Genomic DNA, 22773 nt, shown 5'->3' with positions numbered 1-22773 from the left:
TAGCCATTCAACAGTGTTCCAAAGGTGTAGGATTCTACAGGTCCGCCTACAAGAACCAGGAGCAAGGTTCATGAGAAGAGCACCACGAGGAGCATTGTGGAGGAACTGGAAGATATCAATAAAAACTTTGTGGAGAAAAATCATGAGCTTTTAGAAGCTTTTGTTTAAGTTTTGTTAGATGTCTTGGTGCTTTAGTGTTATTTTGTTGCGGGGCTCTGTGGGGTTGTGCCCTTGTTTTCTTTCTGTTTAGCTATTGTTTCTGGACTGACTTGCCGATTCTTTGATATTTTTTGGATTTGGGTTTCAAGCCCTTGTAAAACCCATTTTATCTTAGTCAAAATACATGGTGTAGCCATTATCAAGGATAAAATAAATTCAACCTAATATCAATGTCAATCAAAAAAGATATAGCATTATCCAAATCAATATCATCAAAATACAATACAACAATATCTAAATATTTTCCATTAACTAAATAGATAACAAAAATATCAGGAAAAAGATTCAAAATGTTTTCATAACTCCTATGGAGGTATATAAAGACAAAAGTGGAAAATTCATGTGGCATGTTAATGTATGAAAATGAAGTGGAAGGCAATGTGGAAGCAAAATTTAGTTCTTTGAACAATAAAAAATTTCAACTCAAAGACATTTTGATCAAATTACATTCTATTACTAAAGATCTTCTAGATCATTCTATAGCTATTATGACTTATCTAGAAGAGGATCTCAACAAGAAGGAAATACTATAAGAGAAGCATGTTAAAGAAAATAATGAATTAAAAAAAAATTGAGAGGTGAAAAAAAATTATATAGGTTCTTCTCTAGACAAGTGGATTAAATATTGTTGGTGGACAAATGAAACGTTTTGATGAAACTTCATAATTTGAATTCTAACCAGTCTTCTGAGTGTTTGGTCTCTTGCTTTAGTTTGACTCTATTTTGTTATTTGTTTCCTTGTGTTGTGTTGCTACAATAAACTATTGTATTTTTGAACTCCTTATTTTAGTGATGTAACTTTGGGTGTGGGACCCTTTTTCCACCTTATCTAATACAAAACATAAGTTAATCTTAAGAAAAGTTTATTTTCCCTAACAATATTATAGATAAAATATGAGCCTATTTTAAAACTCTACGATATTAATGAAAATTTAACTGTATATTTTCTTAATCAATATTCATTAGTTGGTATTTTATATAATGTGATTTACAAGAACTCAATTGTTATTGTTATGAATAGTCTACATAACATTATCATGATCTAATAGATGTTACTTAATATTATGCAATAATTGCCATGTAAATAATTGATACCTTTTTTAAGAAAATATTCTCTCAATAATACAATAAGTACAATAGGCACTACCAGATAACATATAAGGTAATGGTAGTTGATCCAAAATCTAAATTAAATATGATTAAACATTGCTTTGTTCAAATTTCTAAAAAGCTATGTGAATTATTATACTTCCTTTTGTGAACAATTTTCTTAATGATACAATAAGTATTACCTAAAAAATATGAGGTAATAGTAGCTGGTCGAAAATCTATGAATTAAAAATGGTTAAACATGATATTCAAATTTCTAAAAAAGCTACGTGAATCATTGATATTTCTTTTTTGAACTATTTTCTCAACCACACAATAAGCACTATAAACATTACCTATAAAATATGAAATAATGATGATTATTCGACTCCTTCCATGGAAAAGCTAGACGCTTTTATGGAATGCTCCAGAGATCTGTCTTCCGCCAACTGTAGTGCATGCTTGGCAAGAAGAACTGAATCGATGAGGTCCGTTGATCATCTGTAATCTCAATTTTATCATAAAAATTGTCTTGTTCGTTTCGTATCAACTGAAACAGGTTATTTTTTCACTGTTTTATAAACATCCCATCTCTTTCCATAGCCGCTGATATGAGTGCCCAGAGCGCCCATTGATTTTCAGCATAATGTGTGTTTGTGCAGGTAATTCAGCATCGAAGGAGTTGCTGATAATGTAGGTGGTACTTATTGGGGGCCTCCTGCTATCCATTTTTGCACCCATCTGTGCACAATCCATTCTCTGGCTTGCTTGTTTTCTCTTGTTTTCTCTGCTTTCCCATATATGTGAGGCGGCTGCAATGTTTTCAAAATAGAAAAGGGGAAGTGGGTTGCCACCTTAGTCGTTACTATTCTTAATGCTAAAAAGTGGTATCCTGAACAATCTACTTGTTCTTTTGTAATAAAAAACAAGGTTCTGCAATTGATAAGCCTTTTGTTCAGATAAATATCTGGTTGATTTTTTGAAGGTTCTGCAATTGATAAGCCTTTTGTGCAAGTGTTTGTTGATTTTGATTTCTCTGTGATTAAGAGATTATATAATGGAACAATTTTTTATATATTAATATAATGCCAATGATAAAGAGGATAATTAATGTTTGAATTTTTTATGTTTAAATCTATGGTGATTTACTATTTGTGATTAGTATATTCTGTATTTTTATTTTTAATATTGAGATGATGTGGATTTCAAAATATTATAATAAATAACATGCTAATAATTTAAAAGCAATATTTCAAAAAAATTTGAAAGAAGAAATATTTATATTTAAATTTGTCAAAATCATATCTAGAAGTTTATCAAAAGTTCTTTGAATGAAACAATATACATAGACCTCTAAATTGTTTTATTATAAAATGATGTCTTTTTTAAAATATTATTTATATATTATAATCATATATATAAATTAATCTATTAAAATGAATATGTTTGAAATTGATTCGAATTTAATGCGGGTCTTCTTTTTCGCTGACGAAGCTGCAAGTTTGAAATCTCCGAATATTCGAAGGGATCCTGCTCTTTCCGTCCACGATGGCGAGCGATGGTGGAGGATCGCCGGCGACTCCCGGTAATGACAGACATCCAGGTGTGTTCTCTCCATTAAAAGCATTAGATAGCATGGATTTAAATGTAAGTCCTGGCTTCGGCCTCCCTCCCGATCCTGTACCCTCCTTGCATGCGAGCGGACCTGAATGCCCGTCTGATGGCAATAATACTACCTTGCCCATCCCACCCAAACCAGTCACTGCTATACCTACCAGACCCAAAACATTTTCGGAAGCAGTTTCGAACGCAGACTTTGCGGTGGATGTTAGTGCTAGGTTCCTCTGCCCCGCCTCCGATGGAGCCTCCAACGCCGGTAAGGGCCCTAGGGTTGCTGATAACCCTTTCTCTGTTTTGCCAAATCCTAAAATGCTGGTTGAAATATTGAATGAAAAAAATAGACTTAGGAATTATGCTATTTTTTTCTCTGCTGTCGAACTGGATAAGTGCCCTCCACGCAAGTTTCTTGACGACTGGTTTCACAATTATTGGAGTTTGAAACTAGGTTTCCACATATCTTTTTGCAGACAAATACAGAGGGGCCTATATGTTATTTTCTTTGTCTCGCAGGAAGCACAGGCCGAAGTTGTTAAAAAACAATACTGAAATGTTGGCTCCACTTCATTCCGCGCTCTAGCATGGTCACCAGAAGCCATACATGATGAAGTTATAGCTCTCTCCGCCCCTAGGTGGATTCTGGTTAAACATGTCCCTCCCTACCTATGGCATTTTCTACCACAATTATTGGAACCCTTGGGTAGGGTCATTCGAATGGATGATACAGTTAGATTGGTACCCCATTTAGATGCCCGCATCCTCATAGCACTCAAGCCTGGAACAGATATCTCGGAAACCCTAAATATTGACATTGCTGAAGAAAAGATTACATGTCCTATCGAAATCCTAGGCGGATTAAATGCCTGTTTTTTGTGCCGTAGAGAAGGACACAGACGAAGAGACTGTCCAATTATCCAAAGGAAACTGGATACTCCTTCTGATAAAACCATTAGAGATAACCCTCCCCAAATCCCTCCCAGTAACAATACTTCCGCCTCTCAACCTGTCCAGCCATCTACCCAAAATGCTCGCCTCAACCCTCATTGCACTCCTCTGTCTTCAGTCTCTGCCCCTCCTCAGATCACCAATACCGTTTCCCCTCTGCCCACACAATGCCCTGATGCCTCTGCAGGTATCTCGGATGGTTTCTTAACTACTACCAAGAAAAGGCGTAGGAAAACGAATAGAAAGAAGGATGTATTGAATCCGCAAGCCCCTCCCATCTCGAACAGCCCCATCTCGGATTTCCCACTAAATTGTGATCTTACTGACAAAACTTGTTTTACTCCTAAAGCCCTAACCTCACATAAAACTCTTAAGGAAATCGATGATAACTGTATCATTGAAGTTATTCCCGCTTGTAATCCCACTATGGTCTCTTGTAACATCAAGCAGCCCATGGAGGAAGACAAACTGATGATGCTTGAGTCGGATTATGAGAATGAAGGTATGGAAGAATTCCCCATTTCGAAAAGACGGGGAAGACCTACGGGATCAAAAAATAAAAACTCTAGAAACAAAAAGAAAGAGGATCCCTCCCCGAATAATGTGACTCCCATCCAGGGAGTGGATATGCAGTGTCTTCCCCTGACCACTGGTTCTCAATGAACTGTATATCCTGGAATATAAGGGGCCTTGAGTCCCCAGATAGGAAATATGTCATAAAAAAATACCTTGACTCTCATCCTAACCTGGACTTCTTGATGCTCCAAGAGATCAAAGCGGTTGATTTCACCCTCCATAATAATTTGGTTTTTCTATGGAAGGATGCAGTTAAGTATCACACCCTTCATTCTAGGGGTAGAGGAGGAGTTGCTCTTCTTGTTAGCCCTAAATGGAGTAACTATATTACTAATCATGGGATATCCCCATGTAATCGAGCTGTCTAGGTTACCATTAACCATAACAACAATTGTTTTGGCATATGCTCTGTTTATGCTTCCAATGATTGGAATGAAAGAATATCTCTTTGGGACTGGATTAATGATCTTCCTGACCTGCCCTGGATTGTGGGGGGTGACTTTAATATGGTTGAATCTCAGATAGATAAGGAGGGGGGCCTCCCCTTTACCTGGAAGGATAGAGAAAAGCTTCACTGGGATAGAATGAAAAGAAATAAACTATTCTTTGATCCTCTTGCTGGAAATAAAGATCTTTCACCTGGAATATGGCACACATGGTGCAATTTTCAGCAAGGGGACAACAGAATATAATCAAGGTTGGATAGGTTTTATGCCAATAAGAATTTTTTCTCTATCCTACCAGATAAATGGGGGAACTCTGTTTTAGTCACATCGACCACGCTTTCTGATCATCACCCCATAAAAACTAGCTTTATTATCAATAGATCCCTGACTCCTCGTCGGTTTGCTGATGCTAAATTCATACTGAATACCAGTCTTCTGAAAGATGAAGATATCTTAGCCGCTGTTAATATTATCACTTGATCAATAAAAATCATTATCCTCATCTTAATGATATTGAAAAATGGGACCTTAATGTTAGCTCTTGGCAAAACTTTCTTAAAACGATTGGCCAAAAAAGAGCCAAAGACTATAGACGCATTGAAAATACCCTCTCTGCTAACCTTCAGATTGCTGAATCCCGCATTCAAGCCAACCCCTCTGACTTCAACCTTACTGCCCAGCTCATCTATGCTAAGGATACTCTTAGTAAACATCTCCAGGCCAAAACTCGAGGTGCAAAAATTAGATCTCGAGCCAATTGGTTACAATTCGGAGACAGGGGATCAAGATTCTTCTTCAATCTTTTGAAGCATAAACAGACTAATGAAGCTATTGACAGAATTATCATCAATAATCAAGACATTACCAACCCTGATATGATAAAAGATGCCTTTGCAAAATACTACCAGGATCTCTTTACATCCGAAGATTCTGAGGAAGCAAATAACATCAGGAACCAATGCTTCTCCCTTATTCCCAAAAAGATCACTGAACAAGATGCTGCTCTCCTCTCTGCTGAGATCACAGTGGGGGAAATTGAGAAAGCAATCCTTTCACTGTAGAACGACAAGGCCCCCGGCCCCGATGGCTTGCCTGCTGAATTCTATAAAGCCAACATTAGTTGGATCTGTCATGATCTTCTTAATGTTTACTCGGCGGCATTAGTTAGAGGTTCTTTAGGTATGAATATCAATAAGGGCATCATCAAACTCATCCCCAAAGATGGAGATAAAGCTCTTATTAAAAACTGGAGGCCGATTACTCTGCTTAATGTCTCCTATAAAATTTTAGCGAAAATCCTTACTCTGCGGCTTCAGAACATCCTCCCCAAGATTATTGGCTCAACACAGACTAGGTTCATTAAGGGAAGGTATATTTTAGAAAATGTGATAACTAGCTGGGAAGCTATGCATTGGGCTAAGCAGTCCCAACAAAACTCTGCCATGCTACTTTTAGACTTCGAGAAATCTTATGATCGAGTAGAATGGAATTTCATCACCATGACTCTTGAAGCTTTTGGTTTTCCTAGCAGATTTTGTGAATTTGTTAAAATGATGATGAAAGATGCTTTTGCCCAGATTGATATCAATGGATCCTTATCCGAGGCCTTCCCTCTGGGTAGATCTATCAGACAGGGCTGCCCCCTGGCCCCTGCCCTTTTTGTGATTTCCTCAGAAGCTCTCCACTATATTCTTAAAGATCACTCTATGTCCCCTGATGTTAGAGGTATCCGGCTCCCTAACAATGAAGAGCTCATCACCAGTCAGTTTGCCGATGACACTACTGTTTTCTTTGAAGCCTGTGACAGCAACTTTGAAGTGCTTCAAAACAAACTTAAGACATTCTGCATTATATCCGGAGCAAAGATCTCCTACTCCAAATCTACCTGTCTTGGATGGCATGAAGTTCCTCCTGACCGGAGTAATAGATTTCAATATCAATGGGGAGGTCCTCACCTGGTGGTTAGATACCTTGGAATTCCCTTTTCTGTGGACCCCTCTCTTAAGGCTATGTGGCTTTGGATCAAAGACAAAATTAACTCCAAGCTTAATAAGTGGCATAACCGTTCCCTTTCTCTTGCTGGCAGGGTTCAAGTTTGCCAGAAAATTCTCTCATCCTATAACATATACTTCTCTTCGGCCTGGTTGTTCAATAACTATCAGATATTTGAGATCCAGAAGGCCATTAGACAATTCCTTTGGTCTGATGGCAGAGGAACTAGGAAAATGCATGCTGTTAAGTGGCAATGGTGTCATACGGACAGCCTCCTTGGGGCATTGGGCTTGAAGGATCTCAGAACTCAAGGAGTTGCTCTTGCCGCTAAATGGATCTTCCACTCTATGGAGGGTGACTCCCCATGGAAAATCCTTATTAGAAACAACATAGAAATGGGTTTCCCTAAGCATGCCAAATCCTGGAAGGGCCTGCCCCTTGCTGATCTGATCATGGGTAGCTTTCCTATTAAGGTCCATGGATCTGCAGTTTTCTGCTCCATTTGGAGGGCTTGGGAACAGGTTAGAAAGTTTGTAAACAATAAGGACTACCATGATAGTCAAACTCTATACGGCGAAAGATCTATTTGGTGGAACTTACAGCTCTCGTGAAAGCCCTTAGCCCTCTCACAAGGCTGCTCTGCCAGGTACTGGAACAATAAAGGGATATCCCAATTGATTGACCTATTTGAACATAACCAACTGATGCCTTGGAATGATCTCAAAACTAAATTTAACATTCCTGACTCGCAAAAGAAAACATATAATATGATTGTTAAAGCCACTAAAGATCTCCCCATGACCTGCTATGTGGATTCCAATAGGTTCCTTCAGTGCAAATGGCCTGATGGTAACATCTTCAGCAAGATTAAGGCAAAAAATATTTACAATGTTATCAATCATAACAGCTCCATCATTGAACATATTAATGCTCTTTGGTATACCTCCCTTGATAGCTGTTCCTGGAAGAAACTCCTTAACCACCTTTGGAAGGGGCCCATTGAACCTAAAATTAAATACTTTAGATGGCTGTTGTTACTAAACAGACTCCCTGTCAGGAACTTGGAAGCTCAAACTGAATACTGTAAATTCTGTAAGATGCCTGAAACTTGTAGACATATCTTTTTTGATTGTATTTTTGCCAGGAAAATTTGGCAAATGTTTGATATATCTTATCCACTTGATTACTCCATTTTGAATATTGTGACTGGACATATTTATGGGATTAAAAAGGATACTAATCTTTTTTGGTACATTCTCTCTTCTAACATCTTGTGGCAGCTCTGGAAGTGCAGGAACGAGGAAAAATATCAGGACAAACCCCGGTCCCATACTGAGTTTTACCGTAAACTCACATATTTTAAAATCCTCTTGCAGGTCTATACCATGATGATGATTGATAAAGACAAGCTTAGGCGGTTCCTGAAGACCGGTCATGCCACCTCCTTTGTTTATGAGATGAAGCACGGCTACGAGTGGAGAAAGAACATTGATGACATCAAAGCTTTTGACAAGACCCTGAACAAAATGAACCAAGAAATCAGGCAGAACAAGAACACCAAAAAGGAGGTGCTTGCCATGCCGATCCAGGAAAACAAGAAAGTTGTTTGGATGGAGGGGGATAAGGGATGGACGACCTGGGTTGATGCCATTGATGGCATCCTGCTTTAGTCTGTCTCCTTTTGATGCTGTTTTTGTAGTAAACATGTCTATACTGTATACTCTCTTTTGATCTCCTCGATGTGAGGCCCTGCCTCGTCCCCCTTTTTTTGCTGCCTCTATGAGGCCCGGACTTGATTACGTCTAACTGTATATTTTGAAATCCTTATTATTAATACAAAAAAATATGTTTGAAATTAATTGAATATATATTATGACTAAAATTTGAAAGTAACTTCTCAATAATTTTTGAAAAATGAAATATTTATATTTGAACTTGTTAGAATCTTATTTAGAAGTTCATCAAAAGTTTCTTTGAATAAAGCAATATTCATAGACCTCTAAATTATTTTATTATTAAATTATATATATTATAAATAGATGTTTTTTTTAAAACACTCTTTATAATAATATTATAATCATGTGTGGGTAACTAATTAAAAATTTAATATGCCTATAATTTAAAAGTAATATCTCAAATTTCTTTAAAAGAAGAAATATTTATACTACAACTTGGAACCTTATCTACAAGCTCATCAAAAGCTCTTAGAATAAAACAATACACATAGACCTCTAAATTGTTTTATCATAAATATATATATTATAAAAAGACATCATTGTCAAAAAATATATATAGAACTATTATAATTATACATATAAACAAATGAATCTATTAAAATATATATGTGTGAAATTAATTGAATTTATTAAATGCTTCTATAATTTAAAAGTAACATCTCAAAAATCTTTAAAAGAATAAATATTTATATTTGAACTTGTTAAAATCTTATCTTTATATATATATATATATATATATATATACAGGTGGGAAATAGATTTGTTATTTTTTAATTGGTTAAGTAGATTGTTGATAACTACAATACCCATGAAATAGAAATTAATTAAATATATAACATTCTTATCATTTGAAAGTAACATCTCATATATCTTTGAAGGAAAAGTATTGATTTTTGAACAAATTAAAACCCTATCTGAAATTTATCAAATATAGACTTCTAAATATATATATATATATATATATATATATATATATATATATATATATATATATATATATATATATATATATATATATATATATATATATATATATATATATATATAAATATAATATTATTTATAATAATATTATAATTAAATATACATATATATAAATTAATTTATTAAAAAAATTAAAAATCACTGTCTTATAAAAATATTCACAATCGATTAAAATGATTTCTTATAAAATACTCTTTATATTAATAACACAATTAAATAAACATATATTAAAAAAAATTAATTTATGAACTATATGAATCATTCACTATCCATTGAAATGATTTTCTGTTATTTTATATAAGTGTTGAATAAGCTAAGAAAACTTATACTGTGTCAAATAATCTTTAACCAAACTTCTCTAGTCTTGTAGCCATTGTCTAATAATCACGCATTATTAAAGTTGAACATGAAAATTTGAAGCCTTTTCCACTCTCCTATGATATCTTCCCAACCACCTGAAATAAAGTATAAAATATTTTGTCTTCTTTTATTATTTAGTTATTTGGATAATAATTCATTTCCCATTTTGAAGTTACTTGCTGGATTTCGAGGATGATCAAAAGTATTATATTGATTGTTAGATATGCTCTTCAAGGTCAATTCTTGTTGGCATATAAGTTAAACTGATTTGATTGCTTAAATTATGACTTTTTAAACATAATTAATAAGTTATGGAATTATAATATTATTAAAAATTATTGTAAATAAATTGTTAAAGATTATTTTGATAATTTGTTAAAAAATATTATAATCTTTTTCATATCTTTTTATCTATTTATTGATATTTGTCATTGAATATGAATATGAACATAGATTGAGTATTGTTATAAGAAAAAAATATGATTTGATGTTATAAATATAGAATATGATCAATTATTATTATTTACAATTATTTTTTAATGTCCAAAAATGCTTATTGCTTGTAGAATGAGATTTAACATTTGATTCAAATAAAATAAATAAGAACAATCATTACTTTTTAATATTTTAATCACATCCTTTTAACAACTTCAAACAAGAAGAATTTATTTTAGACATTTAAAGCTATAATTTTTAGCTTTATATATGTAGTTTTGAAGTATAGATTTTGCAAAGCAACATCCTTTTAACAACTTCAAACAAGAAGAATCAAACAAAGCTATATTTTTTAGCTTTATATATGTAGTTTGAAATTATAAATTTCGCAAAGAAACATGTTCCCTTCATGATGTGTAAAGGTTGAGTAGCCAATCAGATTGTTGGCTACCTTGTATTGAGTTGGTGTCTTTTTTATTTTTAGGAGTGATGATATTTTTTGTAATGAAATCTTTTATTCCATTACTTAGGAGGTAGAAAAAATATTGTCTTTATAATTTAGAGTGGTCGGGGTGGAGAATATTTAGTAAATCTTATTCTTGAAATTGAATGATTATTAGGTGGAGTTCTAGACATGCTTTTTGCTTACTGTGAATTATTTAAGCCCTCTATGCCATCAGCAAAACTTTCTGGCAATTAGGTTTTTTATTTTTTTGGGTGTCATATTACAATTAGTTTTCTTCACCACCATCTCTATGATTTAAAGGAAACCATCAGAGGAACTAGGTCAAAATTCACTTTAGCTAATTTTGTTTCTCAAGATATTCAGACATAGCTTTGCTACCAACCAGACATCCATATCCCTAATAGAGATACATCTAATTTCATTGTAGCATAGCTCCACTACCAGCCACACATCTATAGCCTCAATGGAGATACTAGAATTGCCTTGTTATGATTGAGTCCTTAAGATTTCGTCAAATATTATTTAAAATTTTCATCTTTTCATCCTTTTCATCATTCATTCATTCTTATAGTACTCTTGTTATCATGTCATATTTTTCTCAATCACAAAACTTTAAGTGAAGTTTTGAATAGGGGTTCAAACCACAATGGAATCTTAAGAAAGCACATTTGAAAGATGTATTCTAACTTAGGCCTATCCAATGGACAACCTTACAAAAACTTAGTGTTAAATACATGTTTCGAAATATATACCCAAGATGCAGAATAAATTAGGCAATTATGTATTATAAAACATCCCATTGAGCTCTTGACAATGCAAACAAGAACTTGGTCATAAAAAAACTTTTGACAAGAACATACATAGAGCTTTCAGTTCTTTAGAACATCTAAAGGCCTAATATATTTGGGGGGAAGACTCTAACAAACTCATTTACCCAAAAGAATAGGGAAAGAGAGAAAAGAGCCAAATGACAGAAAAAGAAAAGAAAACAAAGAGAAACAAAAATTCTAAAATCTACTATAATACAAGGGGAAGAATCCCATCCTTCTAGGATTCAAAATCATGCTTGAGAAATTGGCCATTGATAGGCAATGAGACAAGATCTCCCTCTACAGTACTAATCCTAAAGGAACTATCACCCAGAATTTTATCTTTTTGATTCAGACTAGTCCATAAATGTTCAAATTTTGAATGACTACCTACCTTTTCTTTGAATTTGTTCCACATCAAGATAACATAATAAATTCTAAAATATTTTACATTGGATCTCTTGTCAAACCCATGTTTAACAACTGTGTGATGTTTAGCTATATGTTTGAGAGCGATGGCCCATTTTTCTTCAAGCTCTAGAAAGTTGGTAAGTAAAAAATGGAACTTGTGTTCGCCTTTGATATGACCTTCCATAAACTTAAGGATGGGAATTTTGAGATTCATTGGGAAGATAGGATCTAGCCCATACACCAATTGAAAAGGAGAGGCACCCAAAGAGCCTTTTACCCTAACGTGGTTTGTCCACAAAGAAAACTTTAACTATGAGTGCCAATCCTTTGAGTTTTTCTCTAACAGTCATTTTATTGTTGTGATTAAGTTCTTATTGGTGGATTCAACCAACCCATTTCCTTGTGGGTAATAATTATGGTTAATATAATTATACTCTAATATAAATACACTATTATTTATAATAACAATATTAATATTAGCACACATGGGTAGGTGAGTTGGCTTGGGCGGTGGGTTTTCTCCCCTTCGGTCTCAGGTTCGACTCTCCTCACGGGTTAAAGTGAGGGGGATACTACTGTGGGTTGTGGATTTATCCCCCAGGGATTAGTCTCGCCTCCACGCTCACCCTTAATTGGAAATGCTTCTCGCCTCCACGCTCACCCTTAATTGGAAATGCTGGGTTGGGGCCGCTAGGATAGTGAGGAAATCCTGGGTACCTAAAAAAAAGTAGCATTATTAATATTAACATTACGTTATTATCTATTTTTTAATTTAAAGTTATTTTATTTAGTTAAAATTTAATTTATAATTATTTTGGCAGTTTTAAAATTTTAAAACTAATTATATTAATTTTTTTAAATATTCTTAAACATCATAATAATTATACATAAAAATTATTTCAAGATATAAATTAAAACATCATTATAAACTGTGATTTTAGGACAACCAAATTCTTAAGCTTAATATAAATTACACAATTATTAATTAAACAATGATATTAAAAATTAATTTTTCATCAATGATATCATGACTTGGAATTGCACTATAAAACACACGCACACTCAAGTTGTATTTAAAATATTGCATAAAAAATCAAAACAACAAATACACTAGGGGAAGAGCACCAGTAGCCATCATAACTATTCGTGCACCCACAAATCCTAAATGGTACATCGGATTTTGACGATTTTTATTAGTTGTCTTCGTATGTGACTTAACTGCTTATAGCTATTGTTATGGCTTCTGGGTAGAAACGATGCACACTAGGGATCAGTTATGCGCACAAAGGTCAAAAAGTCCACATTTCAAAGTGTCGCCTGATACCTAATTAAAGATGTTCCAGTAACTGTCCACTTAAAATCGCCCGTACAAGTGGACAAATGTCCCAATAGTTTTGTACAAATGTTCCAATAGTGGTGCACAAATGGACCAATTATGAACAAAAATTGGCAAAATGTGATTGGCTATTGGTATATGTGAAATTTATTAAAAGGCTTTTCAAAAATTGAAACTATGACAGCTATTGGGGGGTCACTATGACAATAAATGTACGGTTATTGGAACTATGATGACTACTAATGTTCGCCTAAAAACTTAAAATATTAATAAAAAATCAAAATATAATATGATTATATATTTAAAGTACCACAAACGGTAATATCTGTCCAACACAAATGGTAATATATGTCCAACATCATCATTGAATGTAACTTCGAATTACTTTTTCTAGCATTTTCCAAGCAGAGAGAAATTATATCTGCCCAACATCATCATTGAACGCAACTTTTAATTACTTTTTAATTAAAGATATGAGATTTCCACAATCCATCTTATATTCTTGAATTTTTTCTGGATTCGATTGTGTGTATTTTTTTCCCATCAACGTTTCGAATCACACTCCGTGATTCACCATCAGGATGAAAAGAATTCCAAAGACATGAAAGATCCTGATGATGAATCACGGAATGTGATTCAAAACGTTGATGGGAAAAAAATACACACAATCGAATTCAGAAAAAGTTCAAGAATACTTTTTAATTCCTATACGTACTGTTTTCAGCAACGGACCTAACGGGTACTTTCCAAGTCACATATTTTTAAATAAAAAACTAATTGCGTGTTTTTTCTGCAAACAACTATGACGATGATTCATTATAAACTAGATTCATTCCCGAATGCAATGTATGGGAGAAGAGACGCAACTTCAGGTAGTGATGCTGCCGTGGTTAGCACAAGGTCACATTAATCCTTTTATAAATCTTTCCAAGGCCTTGGCAAGCAATGGGGAAGTAAAAGTCTGGATCTTATCAACTCGTCAATATATCCTGAATCAGAGCTCGCTTGCAGGACGAACCCATCCACCTGCTGGAGTTACAGTTGCCGTCTGTAGACGGACTTCCCCCTGGCGTCGAATGCACAGTAGACATTAAACCAGAATCGGCCCATCTCCTTCACAGCGCATCCAATCAACTGGACAAGCCCTTTGAGAGTCTTTTGCGGCGCCTTTCGCCAAATTTATTGGTATACGACTTCATAGCGCCGTGGGCTGCGACCGTCGCCTCCCAGGTGAAAATCCCAAGCTTTGCCTTCTCCGTCTACAGTCCGGCGGCATTCGCTTATCTTCTGGACCATTGCAAGCGGGCAGGGAGCATCAGGGACCTGAAGGCGGAGGATTTGATGCCGCCCCCAAGCGGCTATCCCCAACCTATCATCTCCTGGAGGCTGTTGGAAGCGCGCCTCGTCTTGAGCAACTTTATTGCACTCGCCGACCGTGTGTGGGCGTGTTGTCAGCGGTCGTGTGGAATAGTGATAAAGTCTTGCTTTGAAGAGGAGGACAAGTATCTGCAATACCTAAACCATCTCACTGGAAAGCCAGTGATATCCATTGGGCCATTAATGATGCCTGAAGCTAGCGCGGCAAGGGAGGATACGTCCGGTGATTACCAGGTACAGTGGCTTGATAAGCAACGGCCCTCGTCGGTGCTGTTTGTATCCTTCGGAATCGAGTCGTTTCTGTCGGCGGAGCAGATAAGTGAATTGGCGTTGGCACTGGAGGACATCGGGTTGCCCTTTCTCTGGTCTTTACGATCTTCCGATGGGACGTCCTCCGCGTTGTCGTTGTTGCCCGAGGGTTTTGAAGTCCGGACACGTGACCGGGGGCTGGTCGTTGGCGGGTGGGTGCCTCAGGTGAGTATCGTTTCGCACCGTTCCGTGGGAAGCTATGTGATCCAAGGCGGGTGGAGCTCGGTGATGGAATCGTGGCTCTACTCGGGGTTACCGCTGGTGTTGATTCCGTTGAGGCATGACCAGGGGGTTAACTGTCGACAGATTGCGCTGGAATTGAATGCGGGAATTGAAGTGGAGAGGAATGAGGAGGGGTGTTTTGGCAGGGAGGAGGTGTGTAAGGCAGTTTGGATGGTGATGGGTAATGAAGAGAAAGGGGCGGGGATTCGATTGAGGGTGATGGAGCTCCGTGGTGTTATAGCCCTCAACAGAGAACGTCAACAGGCGTATATGGAAGAGCTAGTTAGCCACATGAAGACGTTTTGTTTTCTCGCGTAATGAAAAGTATGTGTAGCCGATATTGGCTCCTAGTACGACTATCAACAATTTCGTATCGTTCTCCTTTGCATTGCTATAATTTCTATTTCTATGGGTAGGAGCAGTAGTCGGGTGGGACATAATAATTAATAGTATTTAAGAGTTCTTGTTATAGTTGTTTCTGGATTAGATTGTGTGAATTTGTTTGCACCAAAATATGACTATTTCGGACCATCATTAAGATAATAGAAAACTCATGAAATGCATTTAAGAATAGTCGGATAGTATTTAAGAGTACTTGTGCCATTATTTAGTTGCTTAAAAAGATTTTTGTAATAATTTTTATAATGTGTACATGTATGTATGTATATATCGATATACATTTAATTTATATATATGTGTACACATATATACAAAGATATGTATATATCTTGTTTATAAACTACTATACTTTCATGTGTATATTCCCCTCTTCATTTATTTGCATCTTATGGATATAATCAATTTAAGGGGGCATATATTGTCACTAACAATTTTTATGTTGATCTTCTCAATGTATTGATGGATTCTAAAAAAAATCATTACTATGATTATATAGAATATTATCACATGATATACCTTTTATAACACATGACATGTCATCATATGTTCACCATGAAAAACACATTGTTTTTATTAGTGTAAAACAAGTTTTACAGGGACCCAAAACCTGTACAAAAAGAAACAGTCTTTAAAGAAAAACCAGTAACAAAGCCAAAGTGGGCTAGTAGCAACATAAACAATAGAAAATACAGTCTAAAAATCTAGAGATTAAACAATTTCATTCAAGATTTGAACAGTCTTAACATTTTTCTCAAAATAAACCCTATTGATATCAACTAACTCCTCCATGTCAATGGCTTTAACCTGCTTACCTTTATCCCTGTTTTGGGTGTGAGTTGAAGGTCCCTAATTAGTCTGGGTCTCGTCTTCCTGGATGAACTACTTTACCTTTCCTTTGCCATAGACTGAGAATGAGGGGAGGCATGAGTGGCCAAAGGGGAAACATTAAGAGATTGAGCCATTTCATTTAGCCTCTAAAGACCCTCCGTGCTATTGGTCATAGCAGTTATGCTTACTACAATGACCGCTCTCATCTTCTCATCAACCCATCCATAGCCACCCCCAGGTTCATTATTTTTTCTTCATGATCATTTTTCATGGCTTTAACATCTGTCACCAGTTTCTAACTGAGCTCAAACAAGTTGTTTGTGCATGAAAAACACATTGTTATCACTTTCTAAATGAAATAAATTTTGAATGAGTTTACTCATTTCATGTTAGGCAATTGGTACATGTTAGGCAATTGGTACATTCTCATTCTATAATTGATTTAAACATAGGAGAGATGACTTACTAATTTTAGATAATATAAGTTCCCATTGAAAGAGTACAATAAGGCAATTGCATAATGCCATCTTGCAAATTCCACTACATTACATGAACCTCTATTTACATCCTTTTGGTGTTTAGATTCAAAAAGATTTTTGAGTGATACATACTTTGAGATGAATACTTATCCTATGAAGCACATCCAACTCAAACTCGAGGCAAAAAGTAATTGTGAAATTTGCATAACTATGCCACTTCCCATTTGGTTTTCTGCACATTTTGAGGAAATATCTTGGCATATGTACATATCGTCAAATGAAATAGTATTTTGTGAAGTTGGGCTCATTAACTTATCTTTTACCCATTCATATACACATATTCCATTATACTTAGCCCCCATCTTATCATTCAACACATATACTCTAGTACATTCATCATATACACACATTTATCATGTGTAACTATACAAATATTTTGATAGAATCTTTATTCATTCAGATGTAATTGGCCATCCATCAAAGGTCATGTTTTGTTTTATTAGTACAAGACTCTTTTCTTTCTAAAATTTGAATTTTAGCCAACTTGTCCCCTTTGTTTTCCTACATTAAGTCGACTTAGTATACATTTAGTGCAATTTCTTGTTATATGCTAGTAATGATAATAACATTATTAATAGATTTTAAAGTATGAGGAATACACATTCCTTCTCTCATTTGAGAGTATGAAAGGAAAATCAATAGTGAAACATCTGATTTTGATGCGCTAAAGTAGTAAGAAATTTGCATGTAACATTATAGGGTTCATTTCTTTTTATCTTCAAACTTCAAATATATTTAAGGGGATTGACCTAAGAGAACTTATCTTCTTCTAGCATAATGGTAGCCCTTCCATGTTATTATTAAATAGAACCAAACCCTATATATCAAGGGCCAAAACAAAGTAAAAAATTATTAGGTGAATTGTAAACAAAAATACATTCTAAAAGGACAAATCTAGACTTAATAACTTTGAACCTACAACTGTAAGCTTTACTTAGATCTACAAACTTAACCTCTAATAGAATATAATTTGGTACAAATTCTAAACAATTAGTTGACAAAAGAATCACCTTTTTTTTGACAACCAAAAATATGATTGTTGAATATTCATCATTGACACACAATATATAATCACTAAGATAGGAACTACTATATAATATATTTACTTTCCTAAAATCATTAATATTTTACCAAATTTATTAATTTGATTGTAATTAATAATCTATCTTAATTTACACTAAAATATTTATATTCACTTAATCAACATAATTTAATCATAAAAAAAAATTTATTTTCCATAACAATACTATAGATAAAATATGAATCTTCTCTGAATTGCCTTATATTAAGAAAGATTTAGTCATATAATTTTTTAAGTCAATTTTCATCAATTGATATTTTATTTGTAAGAACTCATTTCTTATAATTATAAATGATCTACATAGCATTATCATGATATAATTATAAATGATCTACAACTTCACGTAGTGATGCTGCCGTGGTTGGCACAAGGTCACATTAATCCTTTCATAAATCTTATCGACCCCTGTCAATATATCCACCTGGGAACCCATCCACCTGCGTACGCTATACGCAAATCTAATCTCTATCAAAGTTCTCACGCCTATGACATTCAAATATAATCTCTGTTAACGCCCTTTTCTTCTTAAGTATAGAAAAATGGGTGGTCATCTTGATGGGATGTGATGAATGACGAAGCAGCGAGTACAGAGAGAAACAGAGTAATGAATGACAAGGTCACGAAGTAAAGCCATCTTCAGTTTGGTCTGTACTGAACTCAGAAACAAGCCAGAAAAAGCTTTCTGTGCCCGTGTTTTGGTCCGCAGACTCCCCGAATTCTACGTTCAATGGTCAAGGTACTGAGTGTTCACATATACACAAAAGCAAATTCCACACTTCTTTTATCTACATAAAAACAGCTGTGTCTATTCTCGCTCCACAAAAAAGACGAATCTGTTAGACTAATAAGATGTATCATGCATTCTCCGTTGTCAGATAAAAAATCTATGGTTGACATTTATGACTAACATCGCGTGTTAGTCACCCCGTACCATTTTTTGGAGTCAGAATAGACACGTCTCATAAAAACTGAGGTACCTCCACCTGATGTGAATTCGACATTAGTGGTTGTCAATTAGTTGTACAAGGTTGCACGACGGAAGCCAGCATTTAGAGGCTGAAGCTATTCTGGCTCCAAAAATGACCTTTTGTACAGCGTGAAAGCGACGTGTTAGTCAATCGCAGCCATTTATTGCAAAATCAACGGTGTAAAACACACGACTAACACGCGTCTTAGTCAATCCGTACTGTCGTTTTCGAGCCAGAATAGACACGTCCACATTTAGATATGTCATTAGACCATTTAATTTGCCTATAAATATTTTATTATTATTGAAAAATTATATTTCCAAAATTTATTTTTCTTTTCTTTTCTTTTTGTTCACTAATTATAAAACATAATGTTTATTAAAAAAAATATATTTTAATTATATTCTAATTTTAAAGTTATTATTTTAGTATTTTGTTTATAATATTTATGTTTAGTTAATTACAAATTCATATACATTTTTAATTAGGAGTCGTATTTAATTATACAACTCATGCATTATATGTTCATTTTTTTTTAATACAATTGTTATCATGTTATAATTCATATAATACGATTGTTATCATGTTATAATTCATATAATTTAATTCTAACTCCACAAGCTTCTAAATATACTCATCTCCACTATCCAATCTTAAATAAAATAAGTTAAATATTAGAGGCCAATGAATTTATAACGTCTACAAACACATTATAGAATTGCAGAAAATGATAGAATCACAAAATATTAGCTAGGATCACAATATTGATCCTATGAAAGAGAATATAATACTCTATGGATAGGAGAGTAATTGGGTGGGATATAATAATTTAATAGCATTTATTAGTACTTGTGCCATTGTTTAGTTTTCGAAAAAGGTTTTAGAATTTTTATAAAATGTAATATTATTTTTTAAAATAAATATAAAATGTTGTTATTACATTAAGTTAAATTGTATACATGAATGAGAGTTTTTGAATTATACTATATAATGATTTTTATTATCAATTTTTTGGATCATATTTTATGATCTATTAAGAAGATGAAGAGAAGAAGAGTATGTAAATTATAAAAAAAATTATATATAAAAGTGATCAATTTTTGGATATGATATTTGAATAAATATCATTTAAAAGGTGTGAGTAAATAAATAATTATACATTATTCACAAAATATATGTCATACTTAAATGGCTTATGTACATCACAACTGTGACTTATCTATAGGAGGATCTCAACAAGAAAAAAGAAATACTAAAGAGATGTAGCTTAAAGAAAATAATGAATTGAAAATTAATAGTTGGTGGATGAGTGGAATGTTTTGATGAACCTTCATAATTTGAATTCTAACTAGTCTTTTGTCTCTTGCTTTAGTTTGACTCAATTTTTTGATTTGTTTCCTTGTGTTGCATTGGTGCAACATACCATTATATTTTTGAACTCCCTATATTGATGATGTAACTTTAGGTGTGGGACTCCATTTCCACGCTATCTAATAAAAAACATAAGTTAATCATAATAATAATAAAAAAATTCCTAACAATATTATAGATAAAATATGAACCTATTTATAGTAGTTGGAGTCCAAAGGGTAGATGGATTTAACCGACACATGTGAATAGTAGTTTATAATTACCGGTAGATCTAGGTAGTAGATGGAGGAACTAATAGATGTGAGTGGTAGATGGTAGTACTAGTAAATATTAGTCATAGATAAGAAAAGTAGATGAAAAATTCAAGTTGGAATTTTTGGAAGATAGTGAAAGTGGACTGGTAGGTGGTAGTACGTACTTTGGTCTTGTCATAGTAGAGTAGTACTTTGAGATTTGCAAGCTCGTGTAGGCCCATTATTATTTATTTAAAAAAAATTAAAACTTTTCTACAAACTCTAAGATTCAATATCAACCATGAAGATTTGCAAGCTCATGTACGTATATATATCTAATAAAAAACGTAAGTTAATCATAATAAAAAATATTTTCCCTAACAATATTATAGATAAAATATGAACCTATTTAAAAGTTGTGTAATATTAATGAAAATTGAATCATATATTTTTTTAGCTAATATTACTTAGTTGATATTTTATATAAATTTATTTACAAGAACTCATTTTTATAATTTTATGAATATTCTACAAAAACATTATCATTATGTAATAGATGTCATTTAATATTATGCAATAATTGCTATATGAATCATTGATACTTGTTTTTGGGTACTATTTTTTTAATAATACAATATGTATTATAAGCACTGCCTATAAAATATGAGGTAATGGGAGTTGATATAAAATCTATGATTTAAATATGATTAAATATTGTTTTGTTCAAATCTCTATTGATACTTCCTTTTGTGAACTATTTTTTCAATAATGCAATAAATACTATCTACGAAGTATGAGCTAATAGTAGCTGATTGAATCAGAGCTCACTTGCAGGGGGAACTAATCCACCTGGCGGAGTTGTCGTTGCTGTCTGTAGATGGAATACTCCTTGGCGTCGAATGCACAACAACCATTAAACCAGAGTCAGCCCGTCTCCTTCACAGGGCATTCAAACAATTGGACAAGCCGTTGGAGATTAGATTATTTTTGTGCATCACAAATAAGGTATGCCATCATTAGTAACGTTTATGCTTTAACAAAACGTTGAATAGTCTATTTAATTGCCATTTCTATGAATGGACATGTTGCATTTATGATCAAAACCTATAAATCTAAGTTACTAATATTTTTTTTTAAATAACAATTCAATTAAAATGACATAGCCAAAGACAAGTAAACTATATTCAATTATGTTGCATTTTCTTTTGATAATGGTAAGAGATATTGAAGGGCCTTGAACCTTTAGAAACAATTTCATAAGGGTGCAAAAGTGTTGGTTTTAACATAAAAATATAAAATTATTATTCTCAATCAACAAACCAAATGGATATAATTAAAGTAGCTAACCCATAGTGGAATGCTAGCTCAAATGTTACAACAAATACACAAAAATAATAACAAAAAGCCATAGAACAGCTCAATAAAACTAGCCATCCACAAAAACAATAAAGTGACATGACAAAACACAACCAAAGCACAAAGACAACCATATTTTGAGGGGACTATCTAAACCTTTTACAAGAATATTCAACCATTCATACCCATTAGATTATTTTGGCACTTTGAGTCTTAGATATGACTAAAGGGGCAACATGTCTCCTCGTATAGACCATAATCCAAGAATACAAATCACTATCTACAAGGAGCTACCTTGAGAAGGTATTGGATCAACAATTCTACTAGAAGAACTCAAAGGAACACCAATAGGAGAATCAATAATATCCACCACAATGACATTGACTAGAATAAAAGGAACATTAGTCATCGAAGGTATAGGTTCCTTAGTGATGCCCTCCTAAATGGCACAATGTTAGTTTAAGATCAAACAACACAAAACACACAAGAAGTTAGCGTTAGTCAATCAAAAAACCAAACACATGAAGGCATTCCAAAGGAGACACTAAAAACATGCTAATGAATCTAACTAAAGAAGTAAGACAATGAGATATCTCCAACTATCTCTCAACATGATATTAGTTCTTTCTCCCTTGTTCCTCTCCTCTCCAAGTTCCAAAATAGTGTAGC

At 33.8% G+C, this 22773-nt stretch overlaps 1 protein-coding gene across 1 annotated transcript; it reads left to right on the top strand.

Moving 5' to 3' along the window:
- The first annotated feature begins 14223 nt into the window (after nt 1–14223).
- On the top strand, nt 14224–15647 carry LOC131876727 (anthocyanidin-3-O-glucoside rhamnosyltransferase-like). The gene is made up of 2 exons (XM_059222193.1): nt 14224–14321; nt 14420–15647. The coding sequence occupies exons 1-2, from the start codon at nt 14224–14226 to the stop codon at nt 15645–15647; spliced, it is 1326 nt and encodes a 441-aa protein (XP_059078176.1).
- Nucleotides 15648–22773: the final 7126 nt, after the last annotated feature.

The sequence above is a fragment of the Cryptomeria japonica genome, chromosome 6 (genome assembly GCF_030272615.1).
Source record: "Cryptomeria japonica chromosome 6, Sugi_1.0, whole genome shotgun sequence".
NCBI classification, from domain to species: domain Eukaryota; kingdom Viridiplantae; phylum Streptophyta; class Pinopsida; order Cupressales; family Cupressaceae; genus Cryptomeria; species Cryptomeria japonica.
This window is presented reverse-complemented; position numbering and strand designations above follow the sequence as displayed.